Source organism: Procambarus clarkii, chromosome 60 (genome assembly GCF_040958095.1).
Source record: "Procambarus clarkii isolate CNS0578487 chromosome 60, FALCON_Pclarkii_2.0, whole genome shotgun sequence".
Classification (NCBI taxonomy): Eukaryota; Metazoa; Arthropoda; class Malacostraca; order Decapoda; family Cambaridae; genus Procambarus; species Procambarus clarkii.
In genome coordinates, this window is record NC_091209.1 from 23,419,609 (window position 1) to 23,439,620 (window position 20,012).

At 43.9% G+C, this 20,012-nt stretch overlaps 1 protein-coding gene across 1 annotated transcript; it reads right to left on the bottom strand.

The window, feature by feature from the left end:
* Positions 1-5,454: 5,454 nt before the first annotated feature.
* On the bottom strand, positions 5,455-18,570 carry LOC138353920 (uncharacterized). The gene is made up of 3 exons (XM_069307346.1): positions 18,322-18,570; positions 13,864-13,970; positions 5,455-5,851 (listed from the first exon to the last, which is right to left on the bottom strand). Exons 1-3 carry the CDS (start codon positions 18,568-18,570, stop codon positions 5,455-5,457), a joined length of 753 nt encoding a protein of 250 aa, XP_069163447.1.
* Between the last annotated feature and the right edge of the window lie 1,442 nt (positions 18,571-20,012).

The following is a 20,012-nucleotide window of genomic DNA, read 5'->3' on the forward strand; positions in this document are numbered from 1 at the left end:
GCCAGACCTGTCTCCTGCAGCCAATATAAAGAGGATAACATCAGCGGCATATGCCAGGCTGGCCAACATAAGAACGGCATTCAGAAACTTGTGTAAGGAATCATTCAGAACTTTGTATACCACATATGTCAGGCCAATCCTGGAGTATGCAGCCCCAGCATGGAGTTCATATGTAGTCAAGGATAAGACCAAACTGGAAAAGGTTCAAAGGTTTGCCACTAGACTAGTACCCGAACTGAGAGGTATTAGCTACGAGGAGAGACCACGGGAACTAAACCTTACCTCGCTGGAAGACAGAAGAGTTGGGGGGACATGATCACCACATGCAAGATTCTCAAGGGAACTGATAGGGTAGATAAAGACAGTCTATTTAACACAAGGGGCACACGCACCAGGGGACACAGGTGGAAACTGAGTGCCCAAATGAGCCACAAAGATATTAGAAAGAACTTTTTTAGTGTCAGAGTGGTTGACAAATGGAATGCATTAGGAAGTGATGTGGTGGAGGCTGACTCCGTACACAGTTGCAAGTGTTGATATGATAGAGCCCAATAGGCTCAGGAACCTGTACACCTGTTGATTGACGGTTGAGAGGCGGGACCAAAGAGCTAAAGCTCAACCCCCGCAAGCACAACTAGGTGAGTACAACTAGGCGAACTAGGTGAGTACACACATACACACACACATCAAAAAAGGAGATAGGGAAGAGGCACTTAACTACAGACCAGTATCACTGACAATCATCCCCTGTAAAGTACTTGAAAGAAAAACCAGGTTTAGACTGGTCACACGTATACAGAACATTAGGTATGTAAACAAACACCAACATGGGTTCAGAGAAGAGAAATCATGCATACCAAACTTTCTGGAATTCTATGATAAAGTAACAAGAATAAGGCAGGACAGAGAAGGATGGGCAGACTGCATATTTCTGGACTGCCAAAAAGCCATTGACACAGTATCACACGAGAGACTACTATACAAACTTGAGAGGCAAGCGGGAGTAAGCGGAAAAGCCTTAGCTTGAGTAAATAATTACTTACCAGGCAGGAGCCAGAGAGTAACAGTCAGGGGCGAGAAGTCAGACTGGTTAACAGTAACGAGTGGAATACTTCAAGAATCGATGCAGGGACCAGTTCTTTTTCTAATATACGTTGTCTTGAGATGATTTCGGGGCTTTTTAGTGTCCCAGCGGCCCGGTCCTCGACCAGGCCTCCACCCCCAGGAAGCAGCCCGTGACAGCTGACTAACACCCAGGTACCTATTTTACTGCTAGGTAACAGAGGCATAGGGTGAAAGAAACTCTGCCCATTGCTTCTCGCCGGCGCCCGGGATCGAACCTGGGACCACAGGATAACAAGTCCAGTGTGCTGTCCGCTCGGCCGACCGGCTCCCTAACGTGAACGTAGAACGTCGTTCTACATGAACGACATATCTACAGGAGTCGAGTACTATATGTCGATGTTCATGGATGACGCGAAATAAATGAGCCTAGTTGTGAGAGATGAGGATTGTAGGATACTCCAAGAGGACTTGAACAAGCTGCAGAGATGGTCATAGAAATGGCTACTGGAGTTCAACACGAGCAAATGTAAAGTTATGGAAAGGGGACTATTTGATAGTCCCAAAGGGACAGTACACAATGAAGAGAAAATACCTTCCTGTGATGGTTCGAGAAAGAGACCTGGGCGTGGACGTAACACCAAATCTAACTCCTGAAGCACATATTAATCGGATAACGACAGCAGCAAACGCTACACTAGCAAATGTTAGAACATCTTCAGAAACCTAAATAAGGAGGAGATCAGAGCGCTTGACACTGCCTATGTTAGACCAGTGTTAGAGTATGCCGCGTCATCGTCCAGTCCCCCACCTAAAGAAACACTTTAGGAAACTGGGAAAGTTTCAAAATTTGCGACGAGGCTTGTCCCGGAGTTGAATGGGATGGAGGCTTGTCCCGGAGTTGAATGGGATGGGATATCAAGAGCGACTGAAGGAACTGAACCTGGCGACGTTAGAAAAAAGGAGGGAGCGGGGAGATACGATAGCAGCATACAAAATACTTAGGGGGGATTGCCAGAATGGAAACAGACGAAATGTTCACACGGAATACCAACAAAATAAGGGGATATGAGTGGAAGCTGGAAACTCAAATGAGTCAAAGAGATGTTAGAAAGTTTTCATTTATCGTGAGAGTAGTGGAGAAATGGAATGAACTAAAGGAGCACATTGTGGAAGCAAACACTATTCATAGCTTTAAAACTAGATATGATAGAGAAGTAGGACAGGAGTCATTGCTTTAAACAACCGAAGGCTAGAAAGGCGGGACCCAAGAGCCAACACTCAATCCTGTAGACACAAATAGGCGAACACACACACAAATAAACAATACATATATAAACAGCACTATATATGTTACCCGGGTTCAGTTCCCGGGTCCCAACCCTATATATTAACATAAAAAAAAGAGTTATATGAAAATGTTTTGTAAAATTCAAAGCTCCGATGGACACACAAGTGCCAAGATGCCTTTCTGGAACTAACGTGGATCATATTTTCACTTACACCGGCCAGTTAAAATGTTAACAAATGTTTCATCTTGGAATTTATGTTCCAGATTTAGTGGACTGTACAGTCTTCATGGAGAATCAATACAATGCGAACCACCACCATATTCTGAACTATTCCAAAATAGAATTGATGAATTGAACAAAAAACTAACCTACCTACTCATCAAAAACTTGGAGACCTATTTTGGTAGTCAACAAGTCATTGAAAACATTGCCCACAATTCTCTTTATCAATACAATAACACATATTTAACACATAAGAAATAATATCAGTATTTATACCTTCGTCCAGCTCCCACGGTGTGCGGTCATCTGTGATCATCCCGCCAACAATGACACCCTTGAGACACAGACACGACACCCTGAGACACAGACGCGACACCCTGAGACACAGACACGACACCCTGAGACACAGACACGACACCCTGAGACACAGACACGACACCCTGAGACACAGACACGACACCCTGAGACACAGACACGACACCCTGAGACACAGACACGACACCCTGAGACACAGACGCGACACCCTGAGACACAGACGCGACACCCTGAGACACAGACACGACACCCTGAGACACAGACACGACACCCTGAGACACAGACACGACACCCTGAGACACAGACACGACACCTTGAGACACAGACACGACACCCTGAGACACAGACACGACACCCTGAGACACAGACACGACACCCTGAGACACAGACACGACACCCTGAGACACAGACACGACACCCTGAGACAGACACGACACCCTGAGACACAGAAACAAACACAAGCAGATATAAATATTGAGATATGACACACAAGAAAGACATGGAAGGAGGAAAATAATAAGTGAAAAATATGCAAAAATATAGAGTATGGAAGCTTGTGCGAAGGAAGAAGCGCGATCTATACTTCTGAGGGCACACGATGGAGGAAAGGGAGAGGAAGAGAGAGAGAGAGAGAGAGAGAGAGAGAGAGAGAGAGAGAGAGAGAGAGAGAGAGAGAGAGAGAGAGAGAGAGAGAGAGAGAGAGAGAGAGAGAGACAGAGAGAGAGAGAGAGAGAGAGAGAGAGAGAGAGAGAGAGAGAGAGAGAGAGAGAGAGAGAGAGAGAGACAGACAGAGAGAGAGAGAGACAGAGAGAGAGAGAGACAGAGAGAGAGAGAGAGAGAGAGAGAGAGAGAGAGAGAGAGAGAGAGAGAGAGAGAGAGAGAGAGAGACAGAGAGAGAGAGAGAGAGAGAGAGAGAGAGAGAGAGAGAGAGAGAGAGAGAGAGAGAGAGAGAGAGAGAGAGAGAGAGAGAGAGACAGAGAGAGAGAGAGAGAGAGAGAGAGAGAGAGAGAGAGAGAGAGAGAGAGAGAGAGAGAGAGAGAGAGAGAGAGAGAGACAGAGAGACAGAGAGACAGAGAGAGAGAGAGAGAGAGAGAGAGAGAGAGAGAGAGAGAGAGAGAGAGAGAGAGACAGAGACAGAGACAGAGAGAGAGAGAGAGAGAGAGAGAGAGAGAGAGAGAGAGAGAGAGAGAGAGAGACAGAGAGAGAGAGAGAGAGAGAGAGAGAGAGAGAGAGAGAGAGAGAGAGAGAGAGAGAGAGACAGAGAGAGAGAGAGAGAGAGAGAGAGAGAGAGAGAGAGAGAGAGAGAGAGAGAGAGAGAGAGAGAGAGAGAGAGAGAGAGAGAGAGAGAGAGACAGAGAGAGAGAGACAAAGAGAGAAATAGTTGTAAAGAGAGAAGGTGTGGTGCGGTAGAGTGTTTTTAAGGCAATAGTGTGGAGGTGGCCCCGGGAGAGGAGGTTGAGGCGCCATCATAGTGCTGGGAGAGAGAGAGGCACCAACTTCGTCAGGGAAGGAATGAGGCAGAAAAAATAGTAAGGTAATAAGAGATCTGAAGCAGCAAAGGAAGTGCCCGAGGAGGAGGAGGACTGGGGGGGGGGGGGGGAAATAATACAAGAGAAGATGATATTGAATGCAAGAGTGAGAGAGAGCGAGAATATTTTATTGTGTAGTCTATTGCAGAAGCCGTTGTTGTGAAGTAACCCACGCATACAATATTTGATTTTACACGTGTATCTACGTCTCCTGCATGTACTAGTGAGGGGAGGGAGTATACGGCAATGCCCCTCTCTCTCTCTCTCTCTCTCTCTCTCTCTCTCTCTCTCTCTCTCTCTCTCTCTCTCTCTCTCTCCCAATCGCCTCTCTCTTTCCCTATGCCCATTTCTTCCCTTTTAATTTTCTCCCCTCTCTCATGTTCCTCCCTTTCTCACATTCTCCCTCACCATCTCCCAGTTTCTCCACCTTTATCCCTTTTTCCCTTGCAAGTCGGTGCTCGATCTTAGACCGTCCAAGTTGTTGGGCACCATTCCTTCCTCCCGTCCCATTCCAAATCCTCATCCTTCCCAGTCCCATATAGTCGTAATGGCGTAGTGTTTTCTCCTGATAATTACCTTACCTCTCCCTTTTCCTCATTTCCCACTTCTAGCTCTCTCCACCCTCTTCTACCTTTGCCCCTCCTCTTTTTGAGTGAACGAGATATAGAACAAGATAACTTCCGGGTGAGCGGGGAAGTGGGTGTAGCTGAAGAATAGCCGGTGAGAGGGAACGTCGAAGTCGGAGAGACAGCCAGGGCTAACCGCAGCTGCATGGCAGATCTGAGGCTCTCAACACCCTGGCCGGCTAGACAAGGAGGCGGGGGTCTTGTGTCGGGGGCGACGAGGTAAGGACATTGAATGTCCTCTTGAGTCGTGGAATCTTCTTTCTTCCGTGAAGGTGAAGTCTTCTGTCGTCAACGTTGGTCTTCACGGTGGCGAACAAGGCATCCTACAATTCCAAACGGGCAAAATTAGGTCCCTATCCCCCTAAAGAGGGGAAAGAAGGCGGCTGCCTCGATGAATTCAATCGTCGTTCAACTGGTAGGGTCCGGGTCTTCCTGTTTTGCCAGGTCACATAGATCCCTCAGAGCAGAGGAGATGAATCCGCGTTCTTTCGGCGTGCTGGCTAGTTCGGCACGGCCATGATCACGTGCCACTTCTGGTGTGAGTGGAGACGGGAGCGGTTTCTGTATCGGCTGCACTTTTGGTGATGTTGGGGGCCAAACTAAAACCTCTTCGACGTCGAATGGGAGTGTGGCTGCGGTCTCTGGGAGAGTGGATAGGGCCCCGTGGTCTGGATCCGTTGTGGCGTTTGCTGTTGGTCCTGGGCCAGGTGTTTTGACTCTGGTGTTGCCGAGTCCGTTGGCCGAAGCCGACGACGTATTGCTTGGCTTATTAGGTGGGGTGGTGGCCTCGGGTGGCTTAGCGTATCTATTGAACACGGTCTCAGATATTTTGAAGGTCGGTAGCTTGTTTTCGTCGTAGAGTGCGTTGAATATTTTGTACGGCAGTCTGATATCTCCGCCCGAGAATGTTTTTTTGCGAAATGGATGAGGGCCGCCACAGTGTTGTCGCTGTCCTCTCTTCCTCTCTACCTGTCTCACCCTCTCTCCTTCCCTCCCTTCCCTGCCTATTTCTGTCTCTGTTTTTGTTAGTTGCTGTCTGTCTCTTTTTCTGTTTGTTTTTCTGTCTCCCTTTCTCTCTAATATATATATATATATATATATATATATATATATATATATATATATATATATATATATATATATATATATATATATATATATATATATATGCACACACTATAAGAAAGAATATTTTGGGGCTATAGGCCTCACCCATATTCCTAGAGGGAATGGTCTGGGGTACAGGATCAACACAGGCTAGTCGGGGGCGCCAGAATTAAAAAAGGGGAACAAACATCAGTGCCAGGGACCACATTCACAACCCCACGACGATTTTTGACACATCATCACAGCTAAATCTTTAAAAAAACAAACTTTTCAACCAAAATTATTTTCTTATTGTAATACGCACCATTATTCCCCGATTCTGGGAAAGATTAACATAAATTTCGTGCTATCAATAATTTGCCCGTACTGGCATAAAGCAGATGTGCCTTAAAAGCGTTAATGGTTTCTCAAGCCACGGACCTTTACCAGGGTAAAGGTCCGGACCTTTACCAGAGTTTACCAGAGCTCCTCTTACTGCCGACCTCACACACATTAGACAATCATATTTCTTACACACGGAAATCACAATAGCGTGATGCATCAATGCACACATCCACAAGGGCCATGACGAGGATTCGAACCTACGTCCGAGATCTTCTCGGATCTCGAACGTAGGTTCGAATACTCGTCACGGCCCTTGTGGATTTGATCATATTTCTTACAAGAGAGAGACAGATACTCAAAAAGAGAGAGACTAATAAAGACAGACAGACGGAAACTCAGAAAAAGAGACACTGACAGACACAGCAAAAGAAAAATGGAGACAGAGAAAGAGAGAGAAGCATACAGTAAATAGATGGATAGATAGATAAGAGGATGTACAGATGGATAAGCGGATGGATAAATAGACAGAAGGATTGAAAGATAAGCAGGTGCTTTGTTAGATGTCGGATAGAAAGTTTGTTGGATATATATAGTGCTAGATGGATAGATATAAATCTAAATGGACATATAGATTGAAGGATCGATCGCTGCACAGATGGATTAATAGATTCGCGGATAGATGGACAAAGAGAGGGACAATTGGATGTATAGATAGATGGATAGAAGGGGAGGAACATGAATAGATGGATGGGTGGACAGACGAATAGATACATGTATAACTAGATGTATATATTGATGATAAGATGAGTAGATGGAAGGATAAAAGAATTCTTAAATGGATAGGTAGATGGACAGAACGCTCGAGAGATAGATGGATGTATTGATAGATAAATAAAGGGATAGAGGGTTGGATTGATAAATTAATAGATAGATGAATAGATGGATGGATATACTATAAGAATGTCTGTGTCCGAGTTTTTCAGACAGGCCGAGCTTCAGCTCCTGGGCTCTGCCATGCCAGTTGTCGGTCGTCTCCTGATTCCATTGTTATTTTAACTAAAGATGATAGGAATTTGAAGGTCTATTGGTCACTGTGGCAGTTCCCTCGTCTTCCCAACCACTCACACTTCAACCCGTCCTCCTAATAGCACGTCGTATTTTGACGTACACTCTCCCTAGGGACAAAAATCGTCGTACTAGAAAATGGAAGCGACTCGCGAAATTGACGTACTGTTCCGTTTTCTGTTTTGGGTCCTCTGGTAGGCTAGGATAAGGGGGTACTTTAGTAGTTTCTTGACGTTGGGAGGAACTTAGGAAGACCGGCTGCACACACACATACTTTCGTCTAGACTACTTTTGGAACAATAGAAAGACGAGACCTTTATTATGTTTCTAAGCAATATCAACATTATTCCCAAACTAGTATTGCCCAAATCTTTTCTGGTATTAAATCTATCCAATTTGTAACTTTTTTGTGTTCTATTTCCAGCTGATGTATTTTGCACCTTATTACTACACCTATTTTTTTTTATTTATATGACTATTATAATCTTGCACTCACATGTTAGTTGTCTTTCTTGAAAATAATAATTAAACTTTATTAATCTCTTTATTTCTGGGCTTGTCTCAAAGTAATTTTTTTTTCAAACTGAATTTATAATGTTACGAGGCGCGAGTTCCACGCTGGTGCTGCACACTGCAGCACTGGTCTGACGTGTGTATCGAATCTAGGTTGTCGAGGGATGACCTGATGTTCGCAAGACTACAGTATACTAAGGTTTATAAAGAAACTCAAAACGGCAGCAGACCATTAGATCCAAACTTGGTTGTTTATGGAAATCTTATGGGGATATAAACAGTATAGTACAGTATTATGGAGATATTCACCAGTCTCCGTGGTGGAGTGGTAAGACACTCGCCTGGCGTTCCGCGAGCGCTATGTCATGGGTTCGTATCCTGGCCGGGGAGGATTTACTGGGCGCAAATCCTTAACTGTAGCCTCTGTTTAACTCAACAGTAAAATGTGTACTTGGTTGTAACAAGGATTCTTCGCGGCGGGGATCGTATTCCAGGGACCTGCCCGAAACGCTACGCGTACTAGTGGCTGTACAAGAATGTAACAACTCCAACAACTCAAAAATATATATATATATATATATATATATATATATATATATATATATATATATATATATATATATATATATATATATACGTAGACTGGAGCACAGGTGAGTGTCAACTACATTTGTATTTGATGAGCTATCCTGCAGTGCCCGGGTCTCTGTTTCTCTCCCCCACACTTTCCCTCTGTCTCTTTTCCTCCTTCCCATTCTCGCTGCCTCTCTCTCTCTCTCTCTCTCTCTCTCTCTCTCTCTCTCTCTCTCTCTCTCTCTCTCTCTCTCTCTCTACCACACTCCCGTTCTTTCTGCCTCTTCCTCCCTCACGTTCTCTGTGCTTCTCTCTTTCTTACCCATTCTCTTTGCCTTTCTCCCTATCTCCAGTTCCCTCTGCCTTTCTCCATCTCTCCCTTTCTTTCTTCCTTCCTCCTTACACTCCCATTCTCTTTCCATTCCTCCTGCTCTCCTGTTCTCACCCCCTCCCATCCAACACCCTCCTCCCGCATTCTCTCTCCCGTTTGACAAAAGATGTTAGAGTGTTTTCTGTTTTTTTATTAACACATTTAGACACATCTGCATTTGTGCAGCTGCCCTAGACTACATGAAGAGGAGTACAGAGTGTGTCAAAAGGCTAGCTACGTGATACTAAAAATCCCCATCACACAGGATGGTCAGTCATACAGAGGCATGTGATAAGTAGTCCGCTCTGACAGACTCTGGGTGCATTATGAGGATATCTTCAAGAATACGAGAGCGAATAAAGTAATCACAAAGCTCCAGGTACCTCATGCCAACTGATCTGAAAGGTCTAATAACTGGGCATTCGGTGATGTAGTGCGGGAGATCATGCCGCAGTTCCTGCTCACAGAGTTTGCAACTGGAGTGCTCAGGATTGGGAGATCCGTCACCTGCAGCCACCTGCCACAGGTAACGGTAACCCAACCTGATCCTTGCAACCACTGTGTCGCAGTCTGGTCGACGTTTTGTGCTGCTCTTAAACATAGGATTCAGATCTGAACAAATCATAACTTTTTATACTGGTGCTTTCAGGTCGTTGGGAGTCAGTAATTTCTCTCCTATCAAACCTGAGTGTTTGGACCAATACAGTTTTAACAGAAGAAATGGGGATACCTAGATCTAATTCAACTTCATCTTTGTTACACGCTAATTTGGCTGCAATGTCTGTCTCATTATGATAGGTTATATTTATTTGCCCATTACTCTATGCAGCGATTTGGTGATTTATAATAGTATGAGGTTCTTGCTGTCGATCTTCCGGGAGAAGTTTTCGATTGCTTGAAGAGCAGACTTTGAATCACAAAATATTTTTCCTCCTCCAATATTTTTTTAATGTACTGGTAGCTAGTTGCAATGCTGCTAGTTCTGCTTGTGTGGAGGTCAGCCAGTTGTTTAACCTGACACTGACACTCTTTGTACAAATATTATTTCTATAAAACCTGCATGCTGCTTAAGTCCGTCCAGAAAAAGAAGGTTGGACTGAGCCGATGTTTGAGTATTTTTTTTTTTATTAAAATATGAGGTACATCTGCATTAGTGCAGCTGCCCTAGACTATATGAAGTGGAGTACAGTGTGTCAAAAAAGCCAACTAGGTGATGCTAAACAGTCCCCATCACACAGGATGGTTAGTCATACAGAGGCATGTGATAAGCGGTCTGCACTGGCAACATTCAATCAACATTATAAAATCTATGGACAAACAAACCCACATTTCATGGGAGTTGCTGGGATTCGGAATAGGAGGGAGGGAGTTTTCAGGGGAAGGCGCCAAGCCATTACGGCTATATAGCACTGGGAAGGAGTCAGGATAAGGATTTGGGGATGGGACGGGGGAAGGAAGGAACGGTGCCCAACCACTTGGACGGTCGGGGATTGAACGCCGACCTGCATGAAGCCAGACCGTCGCTCTACCGTCCAACCCAAGTGGTAGCCGATCCTTCTAAGGGGCATGGGGGGTGGAGCCCAACAACCCTATGACACTCGTCATACAGTTGTTGACATCTCTGCATGATGACACTGAGTCATCATGCAGAGATGCATGAAGCTAGGACATTCTATTTAATATATAGTTGTAACCCCGGTATTACACTGAGTTGTATCATGTGCTCAGCTCTTCCATATGTTTGTTATTAAATTTAAGAAATATTATTTTGCTTCCTTACAAGAAAAACTTTTCCCTTTAATTTTAAAGCAGTTGTTTCGGGTGTTTAGAAAACATAACACAAGATTTCCAAGTCCTTTTATGATGTTAAACACTTGAAATAAATCAGTTATTATTTTCCCTTCTTAGAATTAATTGATATTTATCTTTTAAATGGAATTAGTATGACTTATATCTAAGTGTTGATATTATCTGTGTTGTTAGACGCTAAACAACACAAATAATAATATCTTAAGTATGACGACCAAATCCGATAGCAACGATCTAATATACGATAGACTAGGGAATTGTAGAGAGTTGGAATTACTTTCTCCAGTCGAAACTCTGAAAATCTCACAGTGAAACCTAATAGTTTATTGGGTTTTCCAGCCACAGTGGACCTCTTTACTGGCTTCCTACTACCAGCCTCGGCCATTCCCAGGGCGCTTTCTTCGTCTAATTTTATCAAGTCTTTGTTGATCTGCCAGTAACTTCGACTTTAATATTTATTACCAACAGGTATAAATTTTAATTATTCAGCTTTAAAAATCATTTGTCAATCGAAAAACTAAATTTACTAAGTTATTTAAGTTAGTATTGTTTTATGATGTATAGCATAGGCTTTTTAACAATGATAGTTATGTAAATCAGGAACAAAACGCGTCCTAAAGGGAATAAAACTGGTTCTAATCGTGAAGAAGTGCGCCATGAAAGGTTGCTGACGCTGACCATACATTGTACCTCTGGCCATATTACCTTCCCATCATCACAATTACTCTGATTCAAGTCCAGTAACCATTTGTCCGACGATGACTTCAAAATAAAATGGGCTTTCTTAAGCCTGGAGGAGTCCTCCTCCTTCGTCCTTACTATTCAGTTTAGCCACAGCTGTAATGGATTACTAGAATCAGTTCTGAATACAATTAATCAATAATCAATGTCGCAAAAGATCCACCATCTTCAACTATGTACTGTACTGCTGCCCAATGACAGCCCCTTTCAAAGCTGGAGAAATTGCTGACCTGGAGAGCGTACAGCGATCCTTTACTGCTAGAATCCACTCAGTAAAACATCTAAACTACTGGGACCGACTAAAGAGCCTAAATCTGTACTCCCTTCAGCACAGGCGGGAGAGATACATAATCATTTACACATGGAAAATATTAGAGGGGCTGGTCCCAAACCTGCACACAGAAATAACACCACACGAGACCAGAAGACATGGCAGGATGTGCAGAATACCCCCGTTGAAAAGCAGAAGTGCAACTGGTACTCTGAGAGAGAACTCTATCAACATCAGAAGCCCGAGACTGTTCAACACGCTTCCACTACACATCAGGGACATAACTGGCCGACCCCTCACAGTGTTCAAGAGAGAACTGGATAAGCACCTCCAAAGGATACCTGATCAACCAGGCTGTGACTCATACGTCAGGCTGCGAGCAGCCGCGTCCAACAGCCTGGTTGACCAATCCAGCAACCAGGAGGCCTGGTCGACGACCGGGCCGCGGGGACGCTAAGCTCCGGAAGCACCTCAAGGTAACCTCAAGGCAAGGTATGTATACTTGGACTAGTATGTGTCCCGACACAGACCCTTGTGGGTCCACACGTGTCATTCACACATTCCCTGGTTTGTCTTCTATCGTTACTCTTTGTTACTAGTTTGTAAAGTGTTGCAACATGTTTACCAGCATGGCTTAGCACCAGTGTTGTGTACTCATCTAGTTGTGTTGCGGGGGTCGAGAAAAAATTCTTTCTTCTATCTCTGTGGCTCGTTTGAATACTACGCTTCCTCATGTGTCCCTCTTATACGTGTTCCACCCATGCTAAATAGTTTGCCTTTATCCACCCTGTCAATTCCTCTGAGAATATTGTAGATGGTGGCCATGTCTTCCCTTCTGTGTTCCAGGGACGTGAGTTATAATTCTCGTAGCCTTTCCTCGTAATTCATACCTCTCAGTTCTGGGACCAGTGATGTGACATACTGGTCTGGCATGTGGTACACAATGATTCTGATCAGTACTCGCCTAGATGTGCTTGCAGGGTCGAGCTAAAGCCCCTAGTCTCGCCATAATGATTAATGCAATGACTCATTTCTCACGCTTTTATCTTATTTACAGTAACAATTTTTTAATCAAATCTGTTTCAACGAATTCTGCATCTAACCTATTCCATTTATTGACAGCTCTAAAACTGAAATAGATCTTTCTGATGTCTCTGACTCATTTGCATCTCCAGTTTCTATCTATGACCCCTGGTTCTGTTGTTCTTAACTTTGTTCACCACTGCTTTGTCTACTTTCTCAATTTCCCTAAGAATCTTATATGTTGTAATCATATCCCCTCTGTCTCTCCTTTCCTCCTGTGTGGTAAGGTCCAGTTCCCTCAGTATTTCTTCATATCTCAATTCCATCAGCTCCGGAACGAATCTCGTTGCATATCTTTGGACCTTTCCTAGTTTCTTTTTGTTCTTTGTCAGGTAAGAGTTCCATGTTGTGGATGCATATTCGAGAGTGGGTCTCATCTTCGCTGTATACAGGGCCCAGAATGCTCCTTTGTCCATGTTTCTGTAGCATACACGAATGTTGGCCAGTATGCCATATGAAGGTGCTGTTAGTCTGCTAGTGTGACTTCTGGCATCAGATTTGGAGTTATTCTGATTGAAGAACTTGTCTTCCCTTCATCCTATACTGCTGTACTGGTCTCCGTACTCTTGTTCCAATCTTCATTACTTTGCATTTGATTGGGTTAAAATTTAGCAACCATTATTTAGAAAACTTCTAATGTGTCCAAATCGTCCTGCAATGTATCAGAATCTGCCCCTGACCTGACTTTTCTCATTAGTTTTACATTATAAGCAAGCATTAATATGGAGGCCAATGTCCTATGTTAGGTCGTTGACATGTATTAGCAAAAGGATGGGCCCAAGAACCGACCCTTGTGGTACACCACTTGTAAACCTCTATCCACTCTGATGTTTCTGCTCTCACTGTCCCTTTGCTTCCTTCCTGAGAGATACTCTCTGGCCCACCTTAGGACTCTTCCAGAGAATCCAGCCTGTTTTTATGGTTTGAGTAGGAGTCTTTCATGCGGGATTGTATCGAATACCTTCTGACAGTCAAGGAATATGCAGTCTGCCCATCCTTCTCTCTCGTTTGATTTATGTCATCTTGTTGTTGAACTCCAGGAAGTTTGTCAAGCAAGTTTTTTCTGTACTAAAACCATATTGGTGCCTTGAGGCAAAATTTATCTATTCGACTAGTGTGCTTGGGATCAGTCTCTCTCTAGTAACATGCACGGGAAATTTCTAAGTGATACAGGTCTGTAGGTCAACTGTTTCTGTCTTCCCCCCTTTCTTGTAGATTGGTACAAAAGATATTTTCCAGCAGTCGGGAAGGTTTCCCATTTCTAGAAAGAAAGTAAACTTTATGATAAGTGCGCTGCACAATGCTTCAGATGCCTCTTTTAGTATCCATGGCGATACTTTATCTGGTCTCCATTGCTTTTGTCACACCCAGTTGCTGTAGTGGCTGCTCTACTTCTCCTGGTGTCACTGTTATTTTAGTGAGACTTTCCTGTGGAATTACCCCGTTCAGGTTGGGCTCTAATATGCTCTAGTGGCAAATCAGGTTCCAACTGGAGTACTTCCTGACAACTTTTGTTAAGTTCTTGGCCTACCTACCGGGAGCCGGTCGGCCGAGCGGACAGCACACTGGATTTGTGATCCTGTGGTCCCGGGTTCGATCCCGGGCGCCGGCGAGAAACAATGGGCAGAGTTTTTTTCACCCTATGCCCCTGTTACCTAGCAGTAAAATAGGTACCTGGGTGTTAGTCAGCTGTCACGGGCTGCTTCCCGGGGGTGGAGACCTGGTCGAGGACCGGGCCGCGGGGACACTAAAAGCCCCGAAATCATCTCAAGATAACCATCTCAAGATAACCTCTTTATAATTTTTCGTGTGTCCTCCCTCACTTTAGTCAAGTCTGAAAACCTGATCATTCAGTGATCTTCCTCCTGGTATGGTTACAGAACAGTGTTGTCTGGGACGTAGCACTGTATGAAATGCCATTCTCGTGCTGCTTCTCTGTCACTCTCCTTGTTTCTGTGTACTCATTTCTGGCCTCTTTAAATGTATAGTCATTTCCTTGTGATCTGTGTTCTCTATATCTCCCTCCATGTTCTTGTGCTTCTTCTCTTTACTCCCAGACACTGTTGAACCATGGAGTAATGCTCCTCTTGCTGCCACTAACCCTTAGTGGTGGTATAAATCTTTCTTCAGCTTCTTTGAGTTTGTCCGTTACGCAGTCCATCAGGCCCGGTGTTGATTTTCCTCAGAGTTCTCTTCCCCATTCTATGCGTCTCGGGAATTTTCTGACTGTGTGTCTGAGTGTGTGTGTGTGTACTCACCTATTTGATCTCACCTATTTGTGCTTGCGGGGGTTGAGCTCTGGCTCTTTGGTCCCGCCTCTCAACCGTCAATCAACTGGTGTACAGGTTCCTGAGCCTACTGGGCTCTGTCATATCTACACTTGAAACTGTGTATGGAGTCAGCCTCCACCACATCACTGCCTAATGCATTCCATTTGTCTAATACTCTGACACTGAAAAAATTCTTTCTAACGTTTCTATGGCTCATTTGGGCACTCAATTTCCACCTGTGTCCCCTAGTACGTATGCCCCCTTGTGTTATATAGTCTGTCTTCATCTACCCTATCAATTCCTCTGAGAATCTTGTATGTGGTGATCATGTCCCCTCTAACTCTTCTGTCTCCCAGTGACGTAAGGTTTAATTCCCGTAGTCTCTGCTCGTAGCTCATACCCCTCAGTTCGGGTTCTAATCTGGTGGCAAACCTTTGAACCTTATTCAGTTTAGTCTTATGCTTGACTAGATATGGACTCCATGCTGGAGCCGGATACTCCAGGATTGGTCTGACATATGTGGTATACAATGTTCTAAAAGATTCCTTACACAAGTTTCTAAAGGCCGTTCTTTTGTTAGCCAACCTGGCATATGCTGCTGATGTTATCCTCTTGATATGAGCTTCAGGGGACAGGTCTGGCGTGATATCAACCCCCAAGTCTTTTTCTTTCTCTGACTCTTGAAGTATTTCATCTCCCAGATGGTACCTTGTATCTGGCCTCCTGCTCCCTACACCAATCTTCATTACATTACATTTGCTTGAGTTAAACTCTATCAACCATTTGTTTGACCATTCCTTCAGCTTGTCTAGGTCTTCTTGAAGCCTCAAGCAGTCCTCCTCTGTCTTAATCCTTCTCATAATTTTAGCATCGTCCGCAAACATTGAGAGAAATGAATCTATACCCTCCGGGAGATCATTTACATATATCAGAAACAAGATAGGACCGAGTACAGAGCCCTGTAGGACACCACTGGTGACTTCACGCCAATCGGAGGTCTCACCCCTCACCGTAACTCTCTGCTTCCTATCGCTTAGGTACTCCCTTATCCACTGGAGCACCTTACCAGCTACACCTGCCTGTCTCTCCAGCTTATGTACCAGCCTCTTATGCGGTACTGTGTCAAAGGCTTTCCGACAATCCAAGAAAATGCAGTCCGCCCAGCCTTCTCTTTCTTGCTTAATCTTTGTCATCTGGTCGTAGAATTCTATTAAGCCAGTCAGGCAAGATTTACCCTCCCTGAACCCATGTTGGCGATTTGTCACGATGTCCCTTCTCTCCAGATGTGTTACCAGGTTTTTTCTCACGATCTTCTCCTTCACCTATTACACACATACACATGTGTGTGTGTGTGTGTGTGTGTGTGTGTGTGTGTGTGTGTGTGTGTGTGTGTGTGTGTGTGTGTGTGTGTGTGTGTATACTCACCTATTTGTACTCACCTATTTGTGCTTGCAGGATCGAGCATTGGCTCTTGGACCCCGCCTTTCCAGCCATTGGTTGTTTACAGCAATGACTCCTGTCCCATTTCCCTGTCATACCTAATTTTAAAATTATGTATAGAGTTTGCTTCCACAACCTGTTCCCCAAGTGCATTCCATTCCCCAAGTGCATGCACTGTGTGCGTGCGCGCGTGTGCGTGCGCGCGTGTGCGTGCGCGCGTGTGCGCGCATGTGCGCGTGTGTGTGTACGGCAGGATGTTACGACAACCTGCTCCTTAAGTTACGCTAATAGGAAACTTGTTAGCATCTATATGACTGATCTGAGTCTCAAGCTTCCATCCACGCCTTCTTGCTCTATTGGTATTCATTCTGTACATTTCATCTTTTTCACTCTATCAGTCCCCTAAATATTTAATATCTCTTATCTTATCACTTCTTCCCTTCTCTCTCTCTCTCCTCTTTTTTACCGTTATCTGGTCTAGTTCCTAAGTCTTCCTTTGTACCTCATTCCTCGCAATTCTAGGACAAGCTTCGTTGCAAATTTCTTAACCTTTTTGAATTTCATGATTTTTTTTTTAATGGGGACTCCATGATGGGGCGGCATACTCTAAAATTGGTCTCACGTAGGCGGTGATCGGCGATTTAAATGCCTCCTTATTTAGGTTCCTGAATGATGTTCTGACTTGCTAGTGCAGAGTATGTTGCTGACGTTAGCAGTGTACACGAGCCTCCAGTGTTAGGTTTACTACATCTCCAGGTCATTTTCTGATAGGGTGGCAGTTCCCTTCATTACGAGTCCTGCGTGCTGTCTGCTCAGCTACCAGATCCCTACACTGGTAGTGAGAGTACTCATCTAGTTGTACTCTCAACTAGGTCTCCTTAGGTCTCACCCCTCACAGTAACTAGGTCCTTGGTCTCTTATCACCTGTTCCCCTTTCTGTCACCTTACACTTGGTGCTGTTGAACTCCAGTAGCCATGATAGCATGAGAGCTTTTCGTGAGGAATTTTTCCAAACATTTTGTTCAGTGAAGGGATGCAAAGTCTGTCCTCCACTTTCTCTCCTGTTCTTTTACAGGTACTTTTGAAGCTTTTTAGGTTTGAAATAAATTCGTCTGACGTGATATATTTTCATAAAAGCCATGCTGGTGTTGTGAGACGAAGAACCCATTTTCTAATTGTTCCACAAGTCTTTGGAGAACCTCGCAAGGATTCTTACACCATTACCCCATTCTTAAGTTCAGAGGCTCTTGCCTCTCTCCCTCTGCGTATATAATGATCACATTTCTTTACTTACCATGCAGTAAGTATATTTTTGTCTAGAGCATAGATCAGGACTTAAGAAAATCCTCATGGATAATACAGTGAGATGGCGGGGGCGTCTCTCATTGTATTTACACTAATATATAGAATGCAGCAGAGGATATTTCTTGCATTGAGAAAATGAAAACAAAAGTAAACATTGCGTGAAGGAGGCTCGGGGCAACAGCTTCATCTTATGGCATTAATGTGTCTGAAAACATTAATCTCTTTCAAATCCCTCCTGGAATTTTTCATTTAATAAAAGCTATTGAGCCCAACTGCAAAACTCGCAGTGTATGGCCGTGAAAATGTTAGTGAAACACTGAACACACTCAAGATTAGGCATTTCTGTTTGTTAATTTTGAATGCTCCCCCATACACATCCTGTGGGCATTAGTGGACCCCATTACTGCACCGTGGGCATTAGTGGACCCCATTACTGCACCGTGGGCATTAGTGGACCCCATTACTGCACCGTGGGCATTAGTGGACCCCATTACTGCACCGTGGGCATTAGTGGACCCCATTACTGCACCGTGGGCATTAGTGGACCCCATTACTGCACCGTGGGCATTAGTGGACCCCGTTACTGCACCGTGGGCATTAGTGGACCCCGTTACTGCACCGTGGGCGGTTGTGGAAAGGCTACAGAGGCACATAATGGGCTCAGGGGTTAATTTTTTATTTAGCAACAATCTTGTGAAGCTAAATAGTATATATATATATATATATATATATATATATATATATATATATATATATATATATATATATATATATATATATATATATATGACAATGTCAGACCACGGATTATCATGCAATCGGGCCTTGCATAATAGGCTGAGAAGTGCGTTCTGGCTACTAGGTACAACATATATATATATATATATATATATATATATATATATATATATATATATATATATATATATATATATATATATATATATATATATATATAATTTACTGAAGGAGGTTGACTGTTGTGTGAGTGAAGGGCAGTAGTGCCATCACACTAGGGTTATATCAGCGCCTCGCCTGATAGCCTTGTCACCCCTCTTAATTGCACCATCACCTGTTCCTGTCTGCATTAAACGGGCAACATTGCCACGGGACTTGCCTGCAGGTGATGCTGGCAACAGGCGGCCAATTGCCACATGAAGTTATTGCCGACAGAGGATAACACCAGTCATAACACGAGATAACACCAGTCATAACACGAGATAACACCAGTCATTACACGAGATAACACCAGTCATAACACGAGATAACACCAGTCATAACACGAGATAACACCAGTCATAACACCAGTCATAACACCAGTCATAACACGTGATAACACCAGTCATAACGCGAGATAACACCAATCATAACACGAGATAACATCAGTCATAACACGAGATAACACCAGTCATAACACGAGATAACACCAGTCATTACACGAGATAACACCAGTCATTACACGAGATAACACCAGTCATAACGCGAGATAACACCAGTCATAACGCGAGATAACACCAGTCATAACGCGAGATAACACCAGTCATAACACGAGATAACACCAGTCATAACACGAGATAACACCAGTCATAACACGAGATAACACCAGTCATTACACGAGATAACACCAGTCATTACACGAGATAACACCAGTAATAACACGAGATAACACCAGTCATAACACGAGATAACACCAGTCATAACACCAGTCATAACACGTGATAACACCAGTCATAACACGAGATAACACCAGTCATAACACGAGATAACACCAGTCATAACACGAGATAACACCAATCATTACACGAGATAACATCAGTCATAACACGAGATAACACCAGTCATAACACCAGTCATAACACGTGATAACACCAGTCATAACACGAGATAACACCAGTCATAACACGAGATAACACCAATCATTACACGAGATAACACCAGTCATAACACGAGATAACACCAGTCATAACACGTGATAACACCAGTCATAACACGAGATAACACCAGTCATAACACGAGATAACACCAGTCATAACACGAGATAACACCAGTCATAACACCAGTCATAACACGAGATAATACCAGTCATAACACGAGA